Below are 26,182 nucleotides of genomic sequence, written 5' to 3' on the forward strand. Positions count from 1 at the left end.
AGACCACACTTAAAGAAGCACTGATCTAAACCATCTCCACAACTGCAGCTAATGATGGCATGAACATGCTCTGGCAACCTCTATTCTATGCTGTCCCACGATGTTGGTCGCATCTCATCCTCAGCCCGCAACTGAGACAGGCTGAAGTTGTCCTTAGATGTACTGGCTTGAAAATAGTGTTGTCCCATTAAGCCAAGAGCCAACCAACAGCAGTTAAGGATGAAGACCATCTGCTGCCTCTCATATTTCTTCATTTGGGCCGTGTCCCCACTTGCTCTTACTCATGGCATGAACATGCCCTTGCAAACTCTTTTTTCTGCTATGTCTCCATGAAGTTGCCCTTATCTTATCCCCAGCCTATGAGGACGGTAGCCTTAAGTCATCCTAAGCTACACCAGTATAGTACAGTATTTCCCTCTTATTCCAACACTCTCCAAGGAGAGCCTCCAGATGGTTAAAATCTGTTAGGATCTCTTGCCCGTTAGAGCAGTGTTTTTCAGCCTTGGCAATTTTATGATGTGTGGACTTCAACTCCCAGAATTCCCCAGCCAGCCATTCTGGGAGTTGAAATCCACACATCTTAAAGTTACCAAGGTTGAAAAAGGTTGCATTAGAGGGATGTTAAGATACTGACAGTGACTGAGTACAGAGAGGCAATTGAGGCAGAAGGGAGATCAGTGACGGAACAGCAAATATGTTGATATAATTTTCTGCTGACTCAAGCATGGGTGCAGAGCTCAGGGGAGAAAGGCTATGAGTTGGATCTCCTTGAAACAATATATTCTACAATGGTGATGCTCCCTGTCCATCATGTAGGCTGGGAGGAGAAGTGAAGTTTCTTTAGTTGTTCTGTCTTACAAGTGGGGGTATAAAGATCTTTTAGATAGGAAATGCACAGGCTGAGGTCTTTTGACCATGCATGGCCCCTGAAAGCCATGAATGTGCCTACAAAAGTCCCTCTAAAATGTCACGGCAGAATGAACACAATGGAGCACAAAGATGATTTAATACATAGCAAAGAATCATATTCATCAGAGGGCAATGCAGCCCCTGGGGTGCTATCCTCTGCTTAGGGTGGCCCTTCAAATGAAAAATGGTTTGGGGGTCCCTTTGTAGGGGAGTATATGTTAGGGCAAGGCAAATGGTAAATTTGGCCTTTGAGGGGCACGTAGGGACCCTCACTCCAACAACTTGTAGATGGGGACAGGTCCAAAGCTGAAGTTTATTTCAATTACACTGAATTAAAATATACATTTGATGACTCTCTAGTCCTGCATTTAGTTGTTTTCCCATTGGGTGATCTTGAATCTTAGTATTTTGATAGTAACTGTTAGAAGTCTCTAGAGCAGTGTTTCTCAAGCTTGGGAACTGGAAGACGTGTGGACTTCAACTCCCACGGCTGGCTGGGGAATTCTGGGAGTTGAAATCCACACGTCTTCCAGTTCCCAAGCTTGAGAAACACTGCTCTAGAATAATGCCAGAGGATTTTTGGGGTGCAGGAGGATGCACCTCTGCCCTCCCTCCCTCCCTCCCTTCCTCCCTTCCTCCCTCCCTTCCCTCCTTCCCTCCTTCCCTCCTTCCCTCCCTCCTTCCTTCCTTCCTTCCTTCCTTCCTTCCTTCCTTCCTTCCTTCCTTCCTTCCTTCCTTCCTTCCTTCCAGTAATGGCATGATGAGAAAATGTCTAGGCTTAATAGCTCTGGAGACCTCTATTATTTATCTGTTGTATAAGTTTGATTCTTCCAGGACCACAGTATACAAACCCTAAGCTGTTTCATTTCATACTGTTGTGAGAGATCTGGGGAGACAAACATTTGGGGATCTGCTCCTCTTGTAGGGAGCCATGACTTTTCAGCACATGGCTATCTATTTCAGAGAAAAGGAGGGGTTTTCCTGGGTGTACAGGAGAGAGACCTCTGTTCAGATGAAATGGTGAAAGACTGCAGAAATTTACAGAGGAAGGGAATCAGGCTGGTTTGGGGGTTTTTTGTAGGGAAGTGAGCGGGTGTGATAAAGCAGCCTTCTCCAAGTGGTCTCCTTGAAGAATGAACTTCAGCTCCCAGCATTCTCTGTAATAATGGCCACCCTGGCTGGGGAATTCTGGGAATCAAAGCCCATACAAGGTCAACTGTACCTAGATAAATGAAGCAATGATTTGGAGTGATGATCTGGGCTGGTCACATATTGGGCCCAAGTAGCTCCACCCTGTTAGGCAGATCCTAATATAAGGCAGAATGAGACAGTTGCCCCAGGCAGGCAGCAAATTTTGGAGGTTGCTGAAGACATTGATTGATTGATTGATTGACTGCTTTACAGAGCTTATGAGCTGCTCCAGCAAGCTGACTCTGAGTAGCATACAATTCCCAAATCCATCACCTGGGTTCAAAACTGACAAGATACACAGGGCGTAACGTTCTTGTGCAGTTTTAATTTTTAATAAGACATAAACAATCTATAAAATGCAACAGAGAGGGAATTTATTCAAGAATTAAATAAAACGGTACTAGATAAAATGCTGGGATAATAAATGTGATAGGTCAAATACAACTGCAGAACCTGTTTGGAGAACTTCAAAATTGGGCTATGCTTTGTATCCCCAGTGATGGTGAATACGTTGAAAGCGAACATTCCTACAAAGAAATAGGCTAAATCGGTTGCATCTTGTATAGAAGTGAAGTCATTCACAATTAAAGCTGCACAAGGACTTTAAAGAGACCCTGTAAATCAAAACTAAAAATCACAATGCAGCTAGACCTAAACTGGGAATCTAAACACTCAAAACCAAAGAACTGTGTTGAAGGAGACAACCAGGTGTAACCAGCACATTGTGAGTTCTTCTGCCTTCTTGCAGGGAGAAGATGTCGTTCCTTGGGTACCGCTGAGCAAATGAAACAGAACAGAAACATAGGAAGAAGCTACTTCTTGAGGAACACGCTTGGATCACGGTCTGTCTGTCTGTCTGTCTGTCTAGTTACCTACCCACCAACTATACTTGTGGATCAACCATTCCTGGAGGCTCTATGGCCCCTTTTGGAAGTCCCGCCTGAATGCTATGATAGTTTGGGGCACGATCAAGGTTTTAAAAAGCTTCTGGGCCCTGCAGCCAAGGAAGCAAGTTAGGATGGCGCTCGTAGCACCACAGGGAACAGTGGGGAGAAAGGCAAAAGAGGGTGAAAAGGAAAAGCAGTTTGGAGCAAGCAAAATTATTTTTATCTAAGCTGAATTAAGGATTCCTCTCGCTTTGCCTGGCTGTGCAATGGCGTCTCTGTTCGTTGCTGAATTTTCCAGAGCTTGTTTGGAACTATTTCTCTTCCCACAAGAGATGACTGTGGTAAAGCCAGATTGCACAAAGCAGCTTTTAGTGGGTTTCAGCTGAAAGGGGGAGGGAAGGCAAAGAGAGATTAAAAAAAGAAAAGACAAGGCTGGGGGCTGGGCTGTTTCTTCTGCAAAGAAGCAGTGCTTCTGACTTCTTTTTAAAGGAAGCAACATGGCTTATGAAATTAGAAGCTGAACCTTTGCGTTGCAGCGTAGAGCTCTCTCTCTAGCATCCTCTCCTTAGCACTCAGTCAGGTAGTTTGTTTATTTTATTTATATATCAATTTATTTATATATCGATTTATATGTCGCCGCCCAACTCCCCCACAAGGAGGGACTCTGGGCGGTTCACAACAAAACAATTTAAAATCATTAAAAACATAAATAATACAAATATAAAATACAATTATTATTGAGCGCTCGTTTGTGCTCAACTAGTTCTTTCTCATATAAACAACATCTCTCCAACTCTTCAGGAGCTGGGGTTCTCTTCTCCCAGGCTGTGGGCCTTTGATTCTCTCTCTGTGCTGTTCAACAATACAGGTCGTCCTCATTTACTGACTACAATTGGGACCGGTAACTTGGTCATTAAGCGAAGCGGTCCTTAAGTGAAATCGCGACTGTGCTTCTGATCTGACTTCAGCTTGCCTTTGCTTTACAGACCTGCGAAGGTCGTCCATGTGAGGAGTAGTCGCAGAGTTACTTTTCCATCACCGTTGTAACTGCAAACAGTCGCTCAATGAGGCAGTCACTAAACAAGGACTAGCTGTAAACCATTTCTTTGAAGCAACAATAGCAGTTGCATGTTCAGGGCATGAGCCATAACGCCCATCCCTCAAAACTCTTCTTCAGAGGCAAGCTTCCTAGCCAGCCATCAGAAATCACAGTTCTTGTATCATGGTAGATAAGGATCCCCTCTGGTCTTAAAGAAATGCGGTGAAGCACAGGAAGGCACCAGAGTAATTGCAGATAGCTCATAGCAGCCATTTTGATGCCTACAATGGTGTCTTCAAGATTTCACAGCGTGCTTCTTGGTCCCAAGCCCTGACTTGGGCTGCCCTCCTCCTCCTCCTCCTCCTCCTCCTCCTCCTCCTGCTCCTGCTCCTGCTGTGGTGTGCTCAGAATTCATCTTTGCACACACAGCTTTCTGCACTTATAAGCCTATTGACTGTGGTCATTCAGCAGCACATATACTAAAATTGGCACAATGCAGAGAAGATTAGCGTGGACCTGAGTGAGGGATGATAAACCGTTAGGGGCAACACAGGCAGCAGAGGGATTCTGCACTTTTATCATTTTTCTTTGTCTCAAAGACTGACTTGACATGTTTGTAGGTATTCTGTTGGTTAGATTGAAAATCCTGGGTTTTCAGCACGTCCTTCCTCTTTCAATTCAATCCGCTTTCTCTTCTAACTTTCACCCGCACCGCTCAGGTACCGACCTGATCGCTGGAGAGCTCATGCAGGATCTTAGCTGTCGATAGGCTTGAATAAGGAAGAGTCTTAATTTTTAAAGTTTTTCGCAACTTAAGCATATCTTTGTTCTCTTTCCCACAAGCCCCAGCCCCAAGAATACTTTCTTACAAAGGTTGGACGTCTAGGGCTTTTCTCTCCACGTGTTCTTTCCACCCTACATTGCTATTGCTGTGCAACAGTTGTTCCTTGTATCTTCCATCTTGTTTTTCTGCAGAAAATCCATACCTTAAAAAAAAAAAACAGAATAGATTAGCACAATTACTTTAGTAGTACGCCTCTGTATTTTTACTAGAGACATGGTTTCAACATCTGTGCAGTAACACTGGCAAGCAACCCTATCATCAGACTATTATCTTTCTGGAAGAGAAGGACTGTTTCCTCAGTGTTCTTAAGCCAGCATCTTTTAATTAGCTCCAAAATTCGTATTTGGCTGCGTTCTGAAAATACGGAAAAATGCTTTTGCTGCAGCATTCAGCTGAGCGATTGTTACAGCGCTATAATGATCATTTTGAAACTGATTAACCCAACCCTCCCTGTTTCTTCTCCGCTGCCAACGCAGCACAGATATTCGACCTCCAGTTTATACGGAAGCGCTCCATAACAGGATGGAAGGTTTAAATAGGGAATAAAAGTAATTGCAGAATAGGGTTGAGATAAATAAAAGGTCTTTTTGGTTTAAAGCAATGTAGTTTTTTGAGCATGAAACTGAGCAAACTCAGGGAGGCAGTGAAGGACAGGAAGGCCTGGCGCAATATGGTTCATGGGGTCACGAAGAGTCGGACACGACTTAACGACTAAACAACAACAACAACAATGTAGTTTTTAAAAATGTGGGTCCAAAAATAGCTTAAAACTGAGTGGGCTCTGTTAGAGAGGTCAGAGCAGTATTTCTCAACCTTGGCAACTTTAAGATGCGTGGACTTCAACTCCCAGACTTCCCCAGCCAGTATGGCTGGCTGGGGAACTCTGGGAGTTGAAGTCCACACGTCTTAAAAATGCCACGGTTGAGAAAGACTGGGTTGGAGCCACAACTCAAACTTCTGGAGGACTGGAGATTATCTAATGCCCCTGGATGGGTGGTCAGGCCTAGATTTTTCAGCTTCTCCCTTTTTTAAGAATAGAAATGGAAGAAGGATGCTTTTGAATGATAAACTGTTCCCATTCTCACCTTTAACCCTACCCAGTCCTTTGAAAAACAGCGTGTATTGCCCCATCCACCTTCAGCCATTTTTGCAGTGTGCTCTTGGGGTAGAAATGAGTTGCTGGGGGCCACACAGAGACTGTAAGTTTCCCATCCCTATTTCCAAAATTGTCGGAATTATTGACTCGATCATGTGCAGTAATGTGGAAGGGATATAACCGAGGTGCAGAGGATGAAAGCAGAGTATCCCTAGTTAAAATGCATTACCTGGAAATTTTCTCTGCAAGACGAGAAGGATCGATACCTGATCCAAGAAAATCTGGCAACTTAGGTAGATCAGTAAATGCTTTGTTACGTTGCTTGAGTTTGATACCCAGGGCAGAAAACTCTACCAAAAACCTCCACCCAAACAAAAAACCCTCTGCTTGGGTTTTTTGCCTTTTCGTGCCACCTAAAATCGGGACATTAATGCAGCCATTAATGCCCTATCGTTTGGCAAATGTACTAAAATGGCTGTGAAGAAAACCCTTACTGAGAACTCAGAATTGGGGAAAACTATGTGCTGACTGATAGGCAGATAGAAAGCTTGGGAATAGAGTGTAGGAATTTCATTTGTGGACTTGAACTAAGGCAGCCAATTCCAAGATGCTTAAAGGAAGGAAGTACCCAGCATTTGTTTTGTGGAATTTATTTTCGTTTCAGGCCTCCCTGGTCTTTGAAGAAGGGGCTGTCTATTTTACAGATGACAGAGGAAGACTCCCAAACTGAGAATAGATGGATTTGTGCAAGGACCTTACCCTTCCTGATTTGGCCTCTTCTTCTCTTGATCTGCTTGTAATCTGTAGGCTCTCAGAGACTGAATTAAGCTCTTCAAAACCCATATCAACCCACCCACCCCCCACCCCCACCCCCCAATTAAGCCTCATGTAGAATCATAGAATTGTAGAGTTAGAAGGGAGCACAAAAAACATCTAATCCAGGGAATGGTAATGCAGGAAAACCAGTTAAATCTTCCTTGAGAGGGACTGCCCAGCCTCTTCTTAGAAGCCTCCAGAGATGAAGAACCCACAGCCTCCATAGGTACTCTGGTCTACTGTTGTACAAATCTGGCTGTCTGGAAATTTTCCCTCATATTTAAACAAAATCTAGGTAGCTGCAACTTACCTCTGTTATTTCTGGATCTAGTTTCCATGGCCATGGAAAATAGCTCTTAATTATCTTCCCTGTAGCATCCCCTTATATACCAGAACATGGCTATCATGTCTTCCCTGAAAATTTTTTTATTCAGACTAAACATCTCCAGTTCTTCCAGGCATATCCTCAAGTCCCTGTATCATCTTGGTTGCCCTCCTCTGAACCTTCTCTATCCTGTCAAGATCCTTCTGGAAATGTGGTGCCCAGAATCATCAGAAAGATGAGTGAGAAAGTGCATGGGTTTAGTCTCCAGGAAATGAGTCCAACCATAAAATGGTACATCCTTAGGCTCATCTTCAGGTCCACAGCACAAGATACCTTGCTAACCAATTTTAGGGGACATAACCTCATGAGGTCACCTCTCTCTCATCTCCATCTGGTTGCAGTGGCAGCCTGAACTTGTCTTTAGTTGTTCCACTGCTAAGGGAATCCTTTTCCTCTTCTCCTGATGTAAGACTGGACACTTGGCTTGTAAAGAGGAGACCAATGGGTGGGCTAGGTGTCAGTCCTAAACTGGACCTTTTGAGTATGCAGAGAATCCTACGAAAGAGGCACTGAATCATTGACCAGTGTTGTTTCTTCCAAGCAAACACTGATCCTTGTTGAAAGGAGCCATTCTCAACCTTGGCAACTTCAAGACGTGTGGACTTCAACTCCCAGAATTCCCCAGCCAGAATTCTGGGAGTTGGTCCACACATCTTGAAGTTGCCAGGATTGAGAAACCCTGCCTTAACCACACCAAACTGGCTTTCAGAATTAGAAATAACCTGGATCCAATTAACTGTCTTTGTTCTGGAGTAGCATACACTACTATTACGTGGCTGCGTATATATTTAAATATATTTATATTTGCTCTTTATACTAAATAGTTGAGGGTAACAAGATGCTGCCTTCTCACAGCCTTATTTACCATGTACTTCGTTGTGTATCTGTATAAAATTAGAAAGGTTCGAGATTAGATCTTCTGTTTCCCCCTCGTGGATTTTTAAAATATTTATTTTGTGCCCTTTTGATCATTAGTAAACCTGTCTTCATGAAGACCTCAATGAGGGTAGTAATGTATTTCATGTTAAAAGCATGCAGGCACGCACATTTTCTCTCTCATTTGTATTTTTAAAACTCTTTGCCCTAATATTTTGCAGAATGTTTAATGCAATAATGTTAATGGTATAGCTGTATTTCGTGTTTATTTTGCCAGCCACAAAGAGGACAGAAACTACATAGCATGTTGTCCCAACTACTGGCAGTTATATGCCTCTGTTCCTTTTGTTTCTTTTTGCAGACATTTTAAAATGTGTAACTATCTCCCAGATGAACCATGAACAAACATATTTTTCCAGACCTGCAATTTTTTTTTTTCACAAATATGAAGGTTGCTTTTCTTGGCAAGTAACCTTCTAGGGCAGAAATGGGGAGCTTCGGGGTTGTGGGCCTAATGTGGTTTATAAAGCTGCTCTATCTTGCCTGAGACCCTCTCCTGCTCCCCAAACCCACCCTCTTGGATTGGAACATCAAAGCAGATCTTTCCACTACTTTAGAACTGGTGGTTGAAGATATTTCCAGATGGAGGTTGGCGTGTTGTGAACATCACCACCACCACATTTGGAAGGTCGCTTTTAGCTCACATGGACATTCCAGCTGATTTACAGATTAGATTTTCTAAGCCGTGGCCTTCCAGATGGGATGGACCACAACTGGTTGGGAATTGTGGCACTAATAGTCCACTCTGTTGGAGGGCTCTCAGCTAGGGAAGGTAAGTCTACATGTGGCCCACCCAGCAGCCTTGTGTGGCTCACTGGCATTTTTTGAAAAATAACCAACTGCCACCAAATGTCACCAGGAAGTTTCCACCACCGTCCAGATCAGCGTTTCTCAACCTTGGCGACTTTAAGATGGGCTGGCTGGGGAAATTTGGGGGTTAAAATCCACCCATCTTAAAGTTGCCAAGGTTGAGAAACACTGGTCTAGATTTTTGCAACCACTTCTGTCCTAAAATTCACCTGCCTCCAGGTCTCACAGAGACTGCCAGCTCCATTGCTGCCCCCACGTGGCTAGCCACTGAACAGCTGATTGGCGTGCCAGCTCTTCCTTTGTGGCCTGTGTTTTTTTAAGGTGTTAATCTGCCCTTTCTCCACGATGAATTGTGCAGGCCAACCTATAGGTTCAGGAAATACAAATATGTAGACAGTCTTGGACAGAATTTCCCTTCCACCTCTACTTCTTCACCTTGGGATACAAGACAGCTGTCATTACAGGACTATCAGAACGAAGCAGCGAAGTAAGTCCTTAGCAGAATAAAGAATTAACAAAGGGCAGGAGGGAACAAAATGAGAGTAAACTGTTTTATTGCATGAAGAAGCAGTGCAAAACAGTGACCACTCATTGCAAGACATACCTGTTCGCTCAAAAATAATCCAGATACATTGGACTAAAACCTTAACCAGCATGGCTAAGCAGATTCCTGAAAGGGTAGATCAGTTTGGGGGAAGATTACTCTAGCCTATCACGAGATAGGTGCTGCCCAAGGAGATGACTGAAAATGTTGGTTGGCGAAATCGCAAATGCTGAGAATTTTTCTTCAGTTTGTTATTGGATCGGGACTTACCAAAATTCAGGCTTCTCCAAAAACACATGAAAAGACAGTTGAGTTATAAACATTTAAATGTGGGAGTATGTGAAACTTAGAGGTCTGTCCAGCCGAGCAGAAACTTGAATGCATAGGGCTAAGTCCCTAGGAGGCTCCATATTGGGGAGGGGGAGGAAGGGGGTCTCCTCATCTTTACCAACTACAAGACAGTAAAGTAGAACACACTCTCATTTGATCTGGTTACTTTTTCCAGTGACAAGGTGGACTCGGATTCAGAAAGGAATTTCATTCTCGGATGGAAAGCACTTTTGATTAAAATTAATAAAACTGATGAATGGTGTGAAACAGGGCTTTGGCTAGGAAAAAAAAATACTGAAATTGACAACCATCGGAACAGAAATGATTGTGTAGTAACAATGATTTTGGAGAGAATGAAATCCTTTCAAAGTTATGGTTGTCCCATTGAGCCAAATTCAACGAAAGAACCCCCAACTTAGAGGTAACTTAATTTTCCAGAGTCTTGCTGGCTGTTTTCTCTTAAAAACTGCTTCGGTTTGATGCCAACAGACTCTCCTTGTGTCTTCAGATCCTTTCATCACAAAGTTTTAAGCAACTCACAACGTAGCGATCAGGAGGAGGTTTTCTGCCGTGGCGTCTCTCCTTCTCCCAAAGTGGCAGAGGTCCCGATGCATCAAGGTATGGCAGTTGAAGGCGCACGGTTCTTTGGCTCAGATGCGGCAGCCGTTTAGAGCAAAGGAGTCGGTGAAAGACTGAAGGAGACTGCAAGTGTTGCGATACTGGGTGGCTTTACAGCGCCGGGGATCCGGTAGCTCTTCGATCCAGGAGTTCTTATCCAGCAGGTACTGCGGGCTGCAGAAGGACAACATCATTGAGTGCCAAGTCTGGCATGACCCCCCTTCCCCAGAGCGCAGGAGAATTAAGGTAGGATTATTACTGAGCGTGATGGGCGGTGACTACATTTGAAATATAAACAAATGAATAGATAAATAAATAAATAATGTTATTATGTACAAAAAGTGCATAAAGAGTCAGAAATCAGGAGCTTTCCTTTTCTTTTTCTTATGATTACTTCCTTTTTTCTTTTTTTTAGGTATTTTAACTTTTGTTAAATTCGCTTTGTCTCTCTCTTATTTCCTTTTATCAATATATAAACACCCCCTCCCCCAAAGTAATGATACATTGGAGACCTTAATATTAAGCAATTAGCTCAAGATCAAACCTATTCTTACATAACTGACGTGAATGGCAGCCAGGGGGCCAAAGTGGGCAAGAGAGCTTTGGAGGAGCTGCGTGAGGAGGCACAGGAGGGTCTTCAGAGGAGGGATGCAAATTAAAAGAGCGGGCTAAGAAAAATAAAGCAAAGACTTGAAGCTCCTTCAGGAAAAGGAAGCAGAGAAACAGAAAAACAGACTCTGTTGTCTGACTCTTCTCAGGAAGGCAACTGAGAAAAACTTCTTTCTGAGGTACATGGAGACAAGGTTCACCAAAGAGAATATTTGAGAAGATCACACGTCCTATTCAGGGCATCTGCTGGAATTCCCTCCTTTATGCAGTTACTAAGGATAAAAGGATCCCATTGTCCTCGTTTGCACTGGATCACTTGCTATGTTACCCATTTTAGCTCCTTAATGTAGCTTCCTCAGCCAGGTACCTTCTGAATATATGGACTACAATTCCCATAATAGATTCACGGGTTGGGCTGTTCTGAAAATTGTGGTCCAACACATCTGGAATGCACTAGGTTTGGGAAGGCTACCTGAGAAATATCAAAAATATTACTGTACTCCAAGACTCTGCGTGTCAAGGACCCCCAACTACACACTTCTGCACCTGCCCCTTCTGTCTCTCCACCAACACACCTCATTTCCCTTTCTTGTTTCCCAACCTACCGATCATTTGAGTCACGAGTTTCACCGTCACGTCCCATCAACAAATATTCTTTGCCTGCAGCCAAGCGAGTTCGGCAAGCAGACCGAACCACGAAGCGACGGATCTGATTGACACTAATTTTGGAGTCTGCAGCTACAGAGAGAAAGACATCTAACATTAGGGGAAGTCTGAAGGCACCTAACAAGGTGGTGGGCTGTTCCACTAACTCTATTTCCAGTTCCCAAATGATGTAAATTACTCTTGTACCACCCAGCTTGCCCTTCCACTGACCCCTCAACACTCTGGTGGCAGAACTGTGTTTGCAGCCATTTCTCCTGAGCTAAAAAATCACTGGCTGTACTGCCCAATGGCTGGAACAACACATGATCCTGTGGGAACACAGCTGGCCAGGGCCTGCTATAAATCCTGATGGCTGATGAGCCCCAAATTTCTGAAGCTAAATACCTGAGGTATGGACTTGGTTAATTTCCTGGTTGGAAATTAAAACACGCACACAATACAACAGGTAGTAAAGTTGGTGCAACAAATAGCCCAAGAGAGAGAGGCTACTCACTGAACTGCAGGAGCTCCCGGATTTTAACTTCATAGACCCGGAAGGCACTTTCTTGGCTCTCGCGCTCCACTCGAACGATGAACGCTGTGAAGAGGAGACAAAAGCAGTCATCTTTGCCCCACTGAAGGTCAGAGAAGAAGGCTGAAGCCATAAAGTAGAGATTAAAACTTATAGTGAACACTGACTGGTGTGATCTGTTCAGCAGAAAAAGACCATACATCCCATACATTTTTAAAAAATGGCAAGAAGAAGAAACCATAACCCACTGATCAAGAGGCCAAAGCTGTTAGCAGAACTAGGGGCTCTTCCAGATGATCAAATTAAAGAGTTGTCCACCAGTCCTTGAGGCAGCAGGAAAATACGTTGGCATATACGGTGCTGCCTTCATTGCCAATCCCTGTTCTGCTAAAGTAATGAGTCCAGCAAGCAACACTGACTTATTTATTCAAGGTCAAGTTAACAAAAGGGAGTGGTGGATTCCCTTGGCTTGGTTTTCTCTCCCACTTAAGCGTCACTGGCCAGCAGGGAAAAAACCCACTAATCTGGAGGGGATGGGTCAGATTTAGATGGAGACTTAGAAGGACAGGTTGGTTCACCTGGCAAATTTCCCAGCTAGCAGGGAGTACATGCTACAAGATCTCGTGATTGGTAAAACCATTCAACCATGCCTATCATGATTATCTATCTATCTATCTATCTATCTATCTATCTATCTATCTATCTATCTATCTATCCATCCTATCATGGAGACTATTTCTGTCTAACCTATCTCTCTATCTAATCTATCATGGAGGCTATTTCTGAGCACAGGCCTAGTGCTCTTCTGAAAGTGCACTAAACCTGCATTCAAAATAGCCTAGCTGACAGGGAAAGATGAGAAAATGATTTTAAAACTATATGACAATTTATTAACATTTAAGATGGTGGAAGAACAAGTTAAAGGAACTATGATTGCATGGGCAAAGAATTTTGGATATTCAATAGATCTGGAAAAATGGGAGAATTTATGGGAGAAAAACTATACTCTGACAATGTCAACAGCATACAAGGAGAATCTCTATAAAATGTTCTATAGATGGCATTTTCCTCCTTCAAGACTAGCAAAGATGTTTAAGAATAAATCTACTAAATGTTGGAAGTGTCATCAAGAAACAGGATCTTATTATCATATGTGGTGGACCTGCTCAGAAGTTAAAAAATACTGGATGAAAATAGGTGAATGGTTAGAAAGAATGACACTTCAATATATAGAGATGAAGCCAGAGATATTCCTATTAGGAATGATACCAGAAAATTATAGTAAAGAAGATATATATTTGATTATTCATGTTTTGACTGCAGCTAGAATTGTATTTGCTCAGAATTGGAAAAGGGAAAAGATACCGAATGATGAAGATATAATAAGGAAGATATTAGACTGTGCAGAAATGAATAGGTTGACACTGGTGATTAGAGATAAGGAAGATACTGAATACTATAAAATATGGCAGGTTTTTTATGCCTGGCTAGAGAGTAAATATGAAAAAGAGTAACAGAAAAAGTTAAGAAGTTTAATTAGATAATATGTGATGTTTTATTTTTATTGATGATACATATACACTTGGATATATTGGAAATATGACAACATGATTATGCACATTTGTATTTGTAACCCGCTTTGATCTGCTGTTCAATGTTTGGTAAGATTGTTTTTTAAGAATACAAAAGTAAAAAAAAAAATAGCCTAGCTGACAGATAAAAGGGGTGGAGGGGAGCAGGAGGTAAACCAGGGGGAAGTGATTGATAATCAGTAGGCTTCAACCTGGTCCAATAGTGCAAGGGAATGCTCAGTGCTCGCAGAGAGTGACCCAAGGAGTCAAGTTCTGACCTTGAGGCTGGCAGCACCCAAAGGAGTCAGTGGTAGCCATGGAGAACTGGAATTGTGATTGAGGTGCACCTAACGACAAGTTATCATCGTGGTGCCTAGTGCGGTCAAAGCCAGAAGGGAATAGGAAAATGGTGCTGATCCACCAGTACCACCACGGATGCACCTAAGGAACTGTGGTGCACTGTGCAAACAACCCCAGGAACTGCAGAGGTCTCATACTGGTCCCAGGCACATTGACCAGCTAGGGCAACCATTGAAGTGCTTGTGCACAAGCCTTCAGAAATAATAAACAGTAAAACATACAGGCACGTGAAACAGCTTGTCAGCAGAAGCAGTGGAGATCTGTCAAGTACCCAACGGAGACCCAACTAGGAACATAAATGTAGTTGAACTTGGCTGTTTCCTAGTTTAAATGGACTTTCTGTGCAGCATCGGGCTAGGGCTCTTTCAAGAGAGAACGAAATTCATGTTTAAACAACGGTAGTGTGCTCTTCCAGAAGAGTGTTCAACCTGGGTTTATAAGGCCTGAAAAACTCTATGGAAAGTGCCAGTCAGGCATTCCTTGGACAGATGCTTTGGGGGAAGCCAAGTGCCGGACTCTCTTGCAGCCAGAACCCAAAGAGCAAAGTCCAGCTACCAGAGGGGAGGCAACCTCAGCAACCCACAATGACTGGCAGGAGCTGGGCAGGTCCCAACCTCGCTGAATCAGCAACCGATGGTAAGTGACAGGTGCCATGTCAAAAACTGTACTGGGGGCAAGAGGGAAGGCACCACTAAAACTGGGACAGCTAAGGACAACTGAGTCTCAACTATGGACTGGATTAAAGTGGAGGTGAAAGCAACATCACGAGGACGTGGCAAAAAAAAAAGAGCAGGGGATGGTTATTGGGGATGGGGGCAAGGGAGGGAGGGTCCCCAGGGCAGTTCCTGGCAGTCTCTTTTTCAGTCTCTCAACCCTCCTAATTCCAGCATCAAAAAGGATCTTGGCTGTTTTGACCATGTGTGGATCTACTCTCTGTCTTTCCTTTCTCAGAACTCTTCCTGCACATTTGAATCTGTCTGGACTTCTGGTGACAGCCTGGACAAGTTCCTACAGTTTCCTTGGCAAGAAGTGGTTTGCTCTGGTCTTTTTCTTGAAGCTGAGAGAGGAGGACTGACCCAAGGTCACCCAGCTGGCTTTGTGCCTAAGGCAGGACTAGAACTCAGCGTCTCCTGGTTTCTAGCCTGGTGCCTTCACCACCAAAGTGGCTCTCACACAACCAGTAGCCCAGATAACATGGGCAGAGCTGAAATGATTGGCACAGACCAGCTGAAATTGTTTGGCCATCTGGGCAGGTACAAGCTGGACTAAAAACTACTACCTGGCTGCTTTTCCCCACCCTCTTTAGCTTGTGGTTGTTGTCATTGCTATTGATACACAATCTAGATTTCTGACTGTTGGATCCTTCCCAAGAATCTTGGGTTAAGATATTGTCCGGATGTATGCGCTGTTCCAAGTCATGCAACCTTTTGTAACTGATGAGAGTTGAGATTCTGCCCACTCCTATCCAAGTGCTTTTCCAGATTTTTGGTATGGCACGAAGCACAGCAGCCATTATTACCACCTCTACTACTTTCTGTTATCACTGTTATTGGGCAAGTGGCCCAATAATAATAATGCTGTGGAAGGAGAAAGGCAGTCCACTTTCTTCTCCTCCTTCTCCTTCTCCTCCTCCTCCTCCTTCAAATTTATATGCTGCCTGAGATGATCCTCCTCCTCCTCCTCCTTCCTCTCCTCCTCCTTCTTCTTCCACTCCTTCTCCTCCTCCTCCTCCCCCTCCTCCAAATTTATATGCCACTCAAGATAGTGCTTCTCCTTCTAATTTCCCTTGCCAATTTGCTTTACTTTCACAGCTTTTCAGTTCCAGAGACGGCAGCTACTCAAAAGTTCCCCTTCCATGGAAACAATAGGAAAGAGAGAGAGAGAAAGAGAGATTTTGCAAAACTGCAAGTCTCAGTTTGATCACTAGGAGCCTCCCCTCATGCCAACATTCACCAAGATGTTTGCAAAAATGAAAAGAGGCCACCCGAAGGAGGGAAAAAGACACAAGGAACTAAATTACAAGGTCTGGGTCTGCCCGTGTGTGAAAATAAGCAACGTTTACAGGTTTTCAGGGGGAAAAACGGAAGTCAGCTCAAAATATTCAGGCTGCAGAGGGTGGGGATCTCTAATTCCAGGATCAATCCTAGCTCTTACCGTAGTGCACGCGGGGACTGTAACATGCAAAGTTCATGCGGATTTCTTCTGTAATAGCTTCCTCAAGAGTACGCTTCAAGCGTGGGCAGGCACCTGTTTGAGGGAAGGAAGAAATATGGTCCAATTCCTGGATACTCCCTTGATCAGAAGGTGGGATCTAGTATTTAAGCCAGTGTTTCTCAACCATGGCCACTTGAAGACATGAGGACTTCAACCCCCAGAATTCCCCAGCCAGCTGGGAGAATTCTGGGAGTTGAAGTCCACACATCTTAAAGATGCCAAGGTTGAGAAAGACTGGGTTGGAGCCACAACTCTCTTCTCAGACTTCTGGGGGACTGGAGGTTATCTAATACCCCTGGATGGGTGGTCAGGCCTAGATTTTTCAGCCTCTCCCTTTTTTTAAGAGCAGAAATGGAAGAAGGATGCTTTTGAGTGATAAATTGTTCCCATTCTCACCTTTAACCCTACCCAGTCCTTTGAAAACAGTGTGTATTTCTCCATCCACATTCAGCCATTTTTGCAGTGTACTCTTGGGGTAGAAATGAGTTGCTGGGGGCCACATAGAGATTGTAAGTTTCCCACCCCTATTTTAGCTGGCTGGGGAATTCTGAGAGTTGAAGTCCACACGTCTTCAAGTTGCCACGATTGAGAAACGCTGATCTAAGCTCTAGGAGGCTGTGAGACAAACCTAATTTCTTTAGACAGGACCTTGGAGTTTAGGTAGTTGTTAATGGTTAAAGAAAGGAGAAAATCAACAAAACCACAGGACTCTTGCATTCCCATATTCTCAAAGGGCCTTTCCAAATATAGTAGCTATTTTGGCTTCAGCCATCAGGAAAATCACTACTATTAAGTATGGGTACAGGCAGCAAACCCAGTGGCTGTGGATATTTTAACACTGGCATGGCAGTCATGATACAGGCATCTATCTACTAGACAATGCATAAAACATCACCTCCAGGGCATAAATATATGACTGAGTCCTAAAAAAGCACCTATCTTTTTAAGTTGCACAGCCACAATGTTGGAGGACTCTATCATAAGAAGAATGGCCTCACTGCAGGGTTTGGCAATTACTAGAAAGGCTCCATATTATTTCGATTCCTCCTTTCTCAGTTGTATTCCTGGTAGCTCAGAAGATCACCATCAGGAATGTGTTCCTGATTGAAGGGAGAAGCATTCAGACAATGTCTTGTCCAGCTGCCAGGTAGTTCCAAGTGAGAGCTGATCAGCTGCACTGTTTTAACAATCCTTGAGAATCCACCTTCCTGGTTTATCTTACGGAAGTAAACTTGTGTTCTATTTGTGTCATGGAAGGAGGAGGCCAGTCCATGTGCCCAAGCGTTCCACTGAAGCCCTTCATTCAGAGCCCTGAAAACCCTCAATCTAGTCCAGGCAACTTTACCTTCAGCACACTGGCAGACATCATCTGAGCACAACGCGGACACGTATTGTGGCTTATTGGGAGCCCCGTAGAAGATGTTGCAGCGCTGTTCTGCAAGGGGAGAGTAGAATAGTCAAAGGCTAAGGAGAAGCAGCAGTTGGGTTCACATGAGAAGCTAAGATTATTTGAGAGAGCCTCTCCCCAGTTGTGCGTACCCATCCCAACAGATCCAGCAGGAGAAGCATACCCAAGATCCCATCAAACAGAGCAGTGTTTCTCAACCTTGGCAGCTTTAAGATGCGTGGACTTCAACTCCCAGAATTCCCCAGCCAGCATGGCTGGCTGGGGAATTCTGGGAGTTGAAGTCCACGCATCTTAAAGTTGCCAAGGTTGAGAAACACTGTATTAGAGACTGCCATCTGGTGGGACCCAGGAAGAGAGCCTTCTCTGTTATGGTGTTTACTCTTTGGAACATCACAGGTTGACCCTGCTGGTCTTTCCTAGGGCCTTGAAGACATGGCTATATCTCCAGGCATGGGGGTCAGACTGTATGGCCGAGCCTGTGAAACGGTTATGCTGATGTTGATCTGATTTTTAAAATTTTATCTCGGCTGCTGATTATGCATTTATTATGTTGTTGTTTATGGTGTTTTTAACTGTGGTTAGACACCCAGAGTCACGCTCTCAAGATGGGAGGTCATATGCATTGAAATAAATAAATAATAAACTAAGAGATCACCTTTCCCTAATCAGATCTGCCCACTCAGTCTAGACCAGTGATGGCGAACCTATGACACGCATGTCAAAGGTGACATGCCACGATGTTTTGGGTGACACACCAGTGTTCACCAACACCCAACAACAATTATTCTCCCTGTTTGAGTTACCAAAGAAACTGAGTTTGTTTTACTCGTATTTCATTTTTGTAATTAGTTGATGCTTCTTTATGTAATACATAGCACTACATAGGATTGGACTGTATTTTTTTTAAATAAATATGTAAATAATGGTTTCTCTTTTGTTCGGGAGGGATGACATACCAGCGGAGTCAAGTTCGGCATTTTCCGAATTTTTGACATGCTGAGCCCAAAAGGTTTGCCATCACTGATCTAGACAGAACCCCTGCCCAGGGTTCCCACCTACTAAGAGGGGTGATAGGAGGGGCCCAAAGGTAGGCACTCTTTGCGGGGTCTCCCTTCCTATGGAACAGTTTATCCTCCAAGATAAGGATGACGCCCATTCCTATGGCTTTCCAGAAAGCTATGGAGATCTGGCTTTTCCGAAGGGCCTTTTGGGACTGATTCTGGAGCCATCAATATAGGTTTTCACTTTTATTAGTTATATATGATTTTCATTTTATATTACTGTATTCTTCTTATTACCGGTTTTTTATCTAGACTTTGTAACTTGTCAGTTGGATTGAGGCAGTGTATACATTTCGTACTAACTAAAGTTCATCCTGTTAACAAAATGGAATTGCTATATTCATGTAGCATACCATGCCCAAGCAAATAAACCATATTACATTTGAAGCTGATGGGCTTTTTCACCCAACCTGCTGAACCACAGTCTAGCCAACCTCATTTTAGCCCAGTCTACTGCGTTGCAGAAATGCATGCAGAGTCTCATTCATTTCTCCATGCGATAGAAAAGCACTCCATAACATTTCCCCTTGTTAAAGAACCATACAATGAATGAACAAGACACCTTATTAACCTTCATGGATCAGGGAGGGAACATCTCCTGGAACAGTTCATCCTAATTTTTCACATTAAGGAAAATACATGCTTCACAAACTAACAGGATCTGCCCCTCACCTTCACTGAAAAATAGGTCTTGTGCTACACGTGGATATAACAGCATACCAAATAAACTTATTAAATCCCAGTGCCATCTTTCCATTGGCAAGCTGGTCAAAAGCTTAGCATTATGGGGGGGAAAGCCACCATCACCCTTAAAATGCAGGAGGAGAAGCTGGGGAGGAGATTCCTGAGCTCATATGAGGTTTCAGACCCAAGCAGGATGTTGGCTTAATCTCTCTGTTCCTCCAACCCCATACCCAAGGACATTCTAAACTGGATTTAGTTCCCAGGTTCTCCTAATGCGAGGCTCTGCAATACCTACAAAATAGCAAAACTTTTGAAACAACCTTTAGAAACATTCAATCATGCCTGTTCTGGTGACGTCACAGTGTGTCTGCCACATCATTTGTGGCCTTCAGAGATGGATTTTTTAAAAATGCACCTCCCCCCCCACCCCCGCGCATTGTTGTCTGCTCTGGCTTACGGGGTTCATAGAAGTCATAGATGGTAGCACTGGCTGGTTGCAGTTTTCCTACAGATACCCGCTGTTTGGCTCTGAAAGCGATACACTCACGTCCCGATTTTGGCACCTGGAAACACAGAGAAATATTTAAACTTAAAATGTTATACTCTGCCTTTCTTTTGCAATCTAGGATGCAATTGCTCGTCTAGGAGGAGAATCAGGGGCAAACTGGATTCAGGGGCAAATTGGATGATCAGTGTAACATGCAGTTCAACTCCCCCCAACTTGCTGACTTCCAGACCTGTTGGATAGAACTCCAGTTGTTCCCAGACACCATAACCAAGAACTGCACTGGCTGAGGAGGATGGGAAGTTGAGTTCAACTCAGGCTCTTTTACAAACAAGGGTTAAGGACAGTGAACCAAGATGAGCCTCAGAAAGAGTTGTAACAAGAATGGTCAGAATTAAGCCTTTGGAAAGTACCAGCTTGTCTAAAAAGGCAGATATTGGTGGCTTATATTTTAGCTTCCCTTCCCACACAGACATGGAGAAGTACATCTGATTCCAATAAAAGAGAATATCTGTAGCTCAGGGTTGAACTGTGGAACTGTTGGTGCTCTCTGAGCTTGGTTGTTTGCTTGCAGACGTTTCATTACCCAACTGATGATGTTATCTAGGTCTCCAAAGGTCTCCAAAATACAATTGAACATTTCAATAAAACTGCCCTTTCTCCAACAGTCCCCCTGAATGTTTTGTTTTGTAGAAATTCCTCTCACCTGCTCAAAATAAAGGAGCAACCGTCGTCCTTGAATCTCCCAGTAGTTGATATATTGTTCAGGGACTTCTTGCAGCTGCAGAGAAGGGAGAGATGGAAAAGCCATAAGAAACTGAACAAGCGAGCAGATTTCCCAAACTGTAGAGAATAAGGAAGATGGCCTTGATGGAGATATGCAGGAACCGTTACCTAGGCAAAAGGGGCTGAAGCATATTTTAAGTCCAGAGCAACGGGATAAGATTCAGAAGTGACTCAAGCAGATGTCTCCTTAACTCACCGAAGTATGAGGAGGTACAGCACAATCAGACTTGCAAGATTTGGTTATTATAGCCAGTCTCAATAAAAGTAATTTTAGCCTTCCTGTGGAGTTGATTTCGTGGTCTGGCCTACCTAGTGGGACGGATGGAAATCCAAGGCAATTCTCCAAGCCTTTATGCTATTGCCCTAATATGCCTCACAGTGTGACTGCAAACCCAAACTGATAGTCTAATCTAGACTTCCCAAATTGGTGCCCCCCAGTTGTGTTGGGTCTACAGCTTCCATAATTTCCAGGCAGCGTGGCCAAAGGAACGCTGGTGGCTCCAGTCCCAAACCTTACATCAGAAGGGCCCCAGCTGGGGCATGCATGACTAAGCTGATAAATCGTGGATTAAGGAAACCAAGGAAGTGAAGGAAAAAGGCTACTTCCAGAGTGGAGAACTGGTGGACCTGCAGATACTGCTGAACTACAACTTGCAGAAGCCTAGACTAGCATGGCTGAGAGTAAAGGATGTTGGGAGTCGTAGTTCAACAAGATCTGCAGATGTATGGGCCTTCGTGCCACATCTAAGAGGAAAACAATATGCTAAGGGCTATACAGGTGATCATGTTCAGCCTTCACTTCACCTTTGTCCTAACATGCCTTGAGAGGAGGTGATTTTCACTGGAGAAAGGACTGGCAGGAAGAAAAAGCTTAGCTCTTCTGCTCACACTTTTCTTTCCATGAATAAGATTTAGTCATATGACTTCCCGCTCGGCCAGAAAGATATTTGGGATCCCCCACCTCTCCCTTCAGGCTTGAAGGTGGGGACAGGAGCCCATGAATTTAAGTATGCCCAGAAGATGCATTGACCTGGAGCTCCTGTGAAGTGCAGAAGGAAAGCAAACAGACGTGGCTCTGTACTCCCTTTCTACTTGGAGACAGGGACCAGGGACACAGACATGTCAGCTTGCTTCTGTGTCTGTTTGATGCTCTAAGTCCAGAGAAAGCCTGTGTATTTCTGCCCAGTGCCTGAAAACGTTTTGAGCTTGGTACCCATCAATTGCAGAGACAGGCTAAGCTTTTGCCTCCCTATTTCCAATTCTGAAGAGTTGGAGGAGTAGAGGGACTGTTCTACCCTCCCATGCCCAACTTCAGGCTGGAGAGAAAAGCAGATTTTCTTCTGACCTTCAGTTTAGAGGATTGTGCTACGGGGAGGTTGGTCTTGGGAGTAACAAATATTTGCATGCCCAATAAGCCTGCCCTGATGTGCTGATCCTGCCTCTCAAATCCTTCTCCCACCCTCAAAGCAGCTGCTTTTCCCTTGCAGGACTCAGGCCATAAATTACAGGTAGTCCTCAAGTTACGACTATTCATTCAGTGACCATTCAAAGTTACGATGACACTGAATGAAGGGACTTATGACTGGTCCTTGAAGTTCCGGCTGTTGCAGCACCCCCGCAGTCACATGAACAAAATTTGAGCACTTGTCAACCAGCTCGTACTTACAACTGGTTCCTCCTTATGCCAACAGCAAGGGGACAGGCAAAAATGTAATGGTAGTTTAATTTTCTGCCAGATCAAAGGTGGATAGAGAGCACTAAGACATGGGGGAGTCCTGTATTCTGAGTGTTTCAGCCTGCAATCTCTGTTTCACCCATCTAAGATAAATGGGGAGGAGTTGGGGGCACCCAGATCCAAGGATTTCATGCCACTGAGGTAGGTGTGAACCACCACTTTTCCTATATTAAAGAAAAATACAATACTTTGCCAAGAGCTACCTGAGAAAGGTCCACCTCATCAGGCTGAAAGCCACTCAACAAGCTGATATCAATAATGACCATGCCAGAAACACGAGCCCCCGGCTGTCTCCTGTGAGGAAAGACAAAAGAAAAAAGAAGGTTGGGAGATCGGAGAAGTTGTTTTCTGCCTTTAGTCTGATCAGTGTGGTTTAATAGATACATCAGACAATGATGTTAGATGAGCTGGACCATACAGGGCACCATAATCTGCCCCCACCCCAGGCAGGGTTAGCTACTGTAGAGGGAAGAGGGAATGGCCTTGAAGGACAGGAGGAAGAGCCACTACCATGGCACAGACAGATAAGAGGGGCCTGAGGCCAGACCAAGAAAGTAAGCCCCTCTTATCGGTCTCAGACAAGCCCCTCTCTAGTTCACACACAGATAAAGGGAGGGAGGGGGAAGCAAATTCAGGCTTGCGAGATTCTGTTACTGTAGCTGTTACAATAAAAATAGTCTTGACCTATGGTCGGCCCTTAGAGGTAGCCCAGACAAGAAGCACTAACTATGAGTACTAACACTACCTTTCTTGTAAGGTTAAAGTAACAGAATCTTGCAAGTCTGAAAGTACATCTCTCCCTCTTTGCCTTTACAATCTAGGAAACTAGGGAGGGTCCCTTCTGAGATGTTTGCCGTGCCCCATTGCGGGCTAAGCTGCCTCTTATCTGACCATTGCCTAGTCTACGCTTCCCCTTCCTCCACTTCCTGTCTCTCAAGGACATTCTCACAGACCATTATACCTATAAGACATTTCTTAGTCTTGTCTACCTTGCAGGGCTGACAGATACCAGCAAAAGGAACCCACAAACTTACTCTAACTTACATCATGCTTGAGCATAATTAACTAATTGGGGTTGATGGAACTGGTGCTTAACTTCAAAGATAGCCCATCACTGCACTAAGAGTGCTGGACTTTGACTGGGGAGACCAATGTTGAAATCCTGCTCATCCTCCAAGTTTTGACCACTTTCTGGCTGTGTTTGCTTGATGTGCCTGCCCTAGATAAACTAACTGTCTCTGTTAACCACATTTTTGGGGATTTGCAAGTTGAGCCATAAATCAACCATGTACAGGGCTGAGACACAAGGCTAAAATAGAATTAGCTAGTTTGTGGTTTGGTGTGTTATATAAACACTGCTTCTCTCAGCCCAGCCTACCTAACAGTGTTGTTGTAAGGGTAAAATAAGGAGGATGCACTTTTTGGGGAAGCTGGTCAGAGCAGGATAACAGCAAGTAGATTTTTTCCATCCTCATAAAACTATATTTTAACACCAGACCTTTAATAAGACAGTATTGAAAGTCCCGTATGTTAGATGTCCCAAAATGGCAATATTTGACTCCTTGAAATGGCCTAACAATTCCTTTCTCCCTCAGTTTTATTTTACTGTACTTAAGAATCCAGGATACATATTAAACACTACCAACGTGTATTATTTGAAATTAACAAAATTTAAAAAAAAAACTACAGTCACATTTAAAAGGAGAAAAAGGTTAAAAACAAAACTTGTATATTTCTAGAAAATATAAGTGCCTGCTGAAATGTTGCTGGTCTGCCATTGGCATGTTGTATGAAAAAGTTCTAAGAACACTTAACCCATTATCCACTGTTGCCAACCTGCCCAAAGAATCCATTGGTCCTCTAAGAACTCTAACAACATTGTTCCCCAATTTACCAGAAGCAGACATTGTAGGTGACCTCCTGTTTTAACTGTTCGGGGTCTTTGGTCTCCCTCCTGCGACGCTGTTGGACATCAAATAATTCAATCCGTGATAGTGGTTGGTTAGCAGGATGTGATGTGGGCTGAACATTGTCTTCATATTCATAATAGTACTCTTCCAGTTCAGCTGTTGTAAGAAAAGAGTTGCAAATGTCAACATGGATTTTTCACAAAGCATGGGCCATTGATATTGTGAGGTGTGGAACACATCTCTCTCCCATGGGGTACACCAAATGTGGATGTGCTTCATTAACTATCAGGATCCAGTTCTTAATTTCAGAAGATAGATTCTCGTTCATGATTCCTTTCTTTTCAAGGGCAACAGAGATCCAGACTCTGTGTATACAGTGGTCTAGTGCAGGATTCTTCAACCTCAGCAACTTTAAGATGGGTGGACTTCAATTCATGCTGGCTGGGGAATTCTGGGAGTTGAAGTCCACCCATCTTAAAGTTGCTGAAGTTGAGGAACCCTGGTCTAGTGCAGTGTTTATCCACTCTGGCAACTTTAAGATGCGTGGACTTCAACTCCCAGAATTCCTTGCTGGGGAATTCCAGGAGCTGAAGTCCACACATCTTAAAGTTGGCAAGGTTGAGAAACACAGGTCTAGTGCAATGTGGTTGAGCAAGAAGAAATTATGAGTTCCCTTGTTCCACTCCTCGTCTTGCACACACAGAATGAAGGAGAGAATGGGAAAGTGGCCCAGACCATGGCCTTCGATTAACATAAAGCCACCTTCAGAATCCCCAGCCATTGATGTTCTTACTCAAATCATAAACTCTGGTTAACAGACCACAACAGATGAATTCACACAACAGGCTAAGTCAAAACAGATGATGGTTTAACATCCTGACCCAGTTCACATAACACATAAAGACATAAGGTGGTTTATTTGGTTTCTGCCTAAACATCACAATTTTTAAACCATAGTCTAGCACTTTGTATAAAACTAGCCAACCTCAAACCAATCATGTTTTAAATTATTCTTCCCAAACAGCAATCATTGTATATTGCTGAAGAAAGCACAACGCATGAAGGTTAACCTCAAGCAAAGCTCTGAAACTTGTGGCAGTTCTCTCCTGTTCATGCAATCTAATGTGATGCGCTGACCCAGCTATGTTGGTTATAGTAATCCAAACTGAAAAAAAGGAGCAACCCCCCCCCATCAATTATCAAAAAAGCCTCCAGTCCCCAATCCTTGACGTACAGCTTCGGCGAACAGAGCCGCTCACGGTCACTTCTAGTCCCAGAGTTTGACAGGTGTTGTTCTGGACAGCCAAGACATGAAACTGCTTGAGAACCTGGAAGGAGCAAGAAGAGAAGATTCAGCCACCTCTGTCCTGGGTGATGCTGTTAGGTCATGCTAGAAGGAGGGAGAATGCTTGGGAGGCTGCTTATGGCTTTGGTTATTCCAAAAGGTGCCCACACATATTTATCCCACCCCCTCCTTAGCTGGTAATGCACCTGGGTTTCCAACTATGGCCCTCCAGCCTCCTGATGTTTGGGTTCCCTGCTGAGCAGGGCTGTGGACTTCTCCTCCAACGTCCAGCCCTAGTGGCACCATTTGTACTTTCACCTTTCTGAAACTCTTCCAGTAGGACTGGAGATGCATCCAGAATGCAGGGAAACCAAGCATCAGTCCCACCAAGGGATGGAGACATCCTTTCTGCTCTCACCCCCAACTACTGATTGACACATATTAAGAACCCCTTCAGCCTTTACAAGAGGCA

At 43.9% G+C, this 26,182-nt stretch overlaps 1 protein-coding gene across 1 annotated transcript in view; it reads right to left on the minus strand.

The window, feature by feature from the left end:
- Positions 1-9,450: 9,450 nt before the first annotated feature.
- The window catches only part of LOC103063425 (complement C4-B), a 72,889-nt gene continuing 56,157 nt past the window's right edge, over positions 9,451-26,182 (minus strand). Inside the window, exons 32-41 of the mRNA XM_088128640.1 lie at positions 25,660-25,753; positions 24,410-24,581; positions 22,719-22,809; positions 20,701-20,775; positions 19,947-20,052; positions 17,682-17,771; positions 16,277-16,369; positions 12,174-12,257; positions 11,620-11,752; positions 9,451-10,579 (exon numbers count right to left, since the gene is read on the minus strand). Of these exons, the coding sequence (XP_087984766.1) occupies positions 10,438-10,579; positions 11,620-11,752; positions 12,174-12,257; positions 16,277-16,369; positions 17,682-17,771; positions 19,947-20,052; positions 20,701-20,775; positions 22,719-22,809; positions 24,410-24,581; positions 25,660-25,753 (1,080 nt within the window). The 3' untranslated portion in view covers positions 9,451-10,437. The remainder of the gene's footprint in view (positions 10,580-11,619; positions 11,753-12,173; positions 12,258-16,276; positions 16,370-17,681; positions 17,772-19,946; positions 20,053-20,700; positions 20,776-22,718; positions 22,810-24,409; positions 24,582-25,659; positions 25,754-26,182) is intronic.

This window comes from Python bivittatus, unplaced genomic scaffold (genome assembly GCF_059951505.1).
Source record: "Python bivittatus isolate LINGU-HERP-01145 unplaced genomic scaffold, Pbiv_v1 ctg000800_np1212, whole genome shotgun sequence".
NCBI lineage: Eukaryota > Metazoa > Chordata > Lepidosauria > Squamata > Pythonidae > Python > Python bivittatus.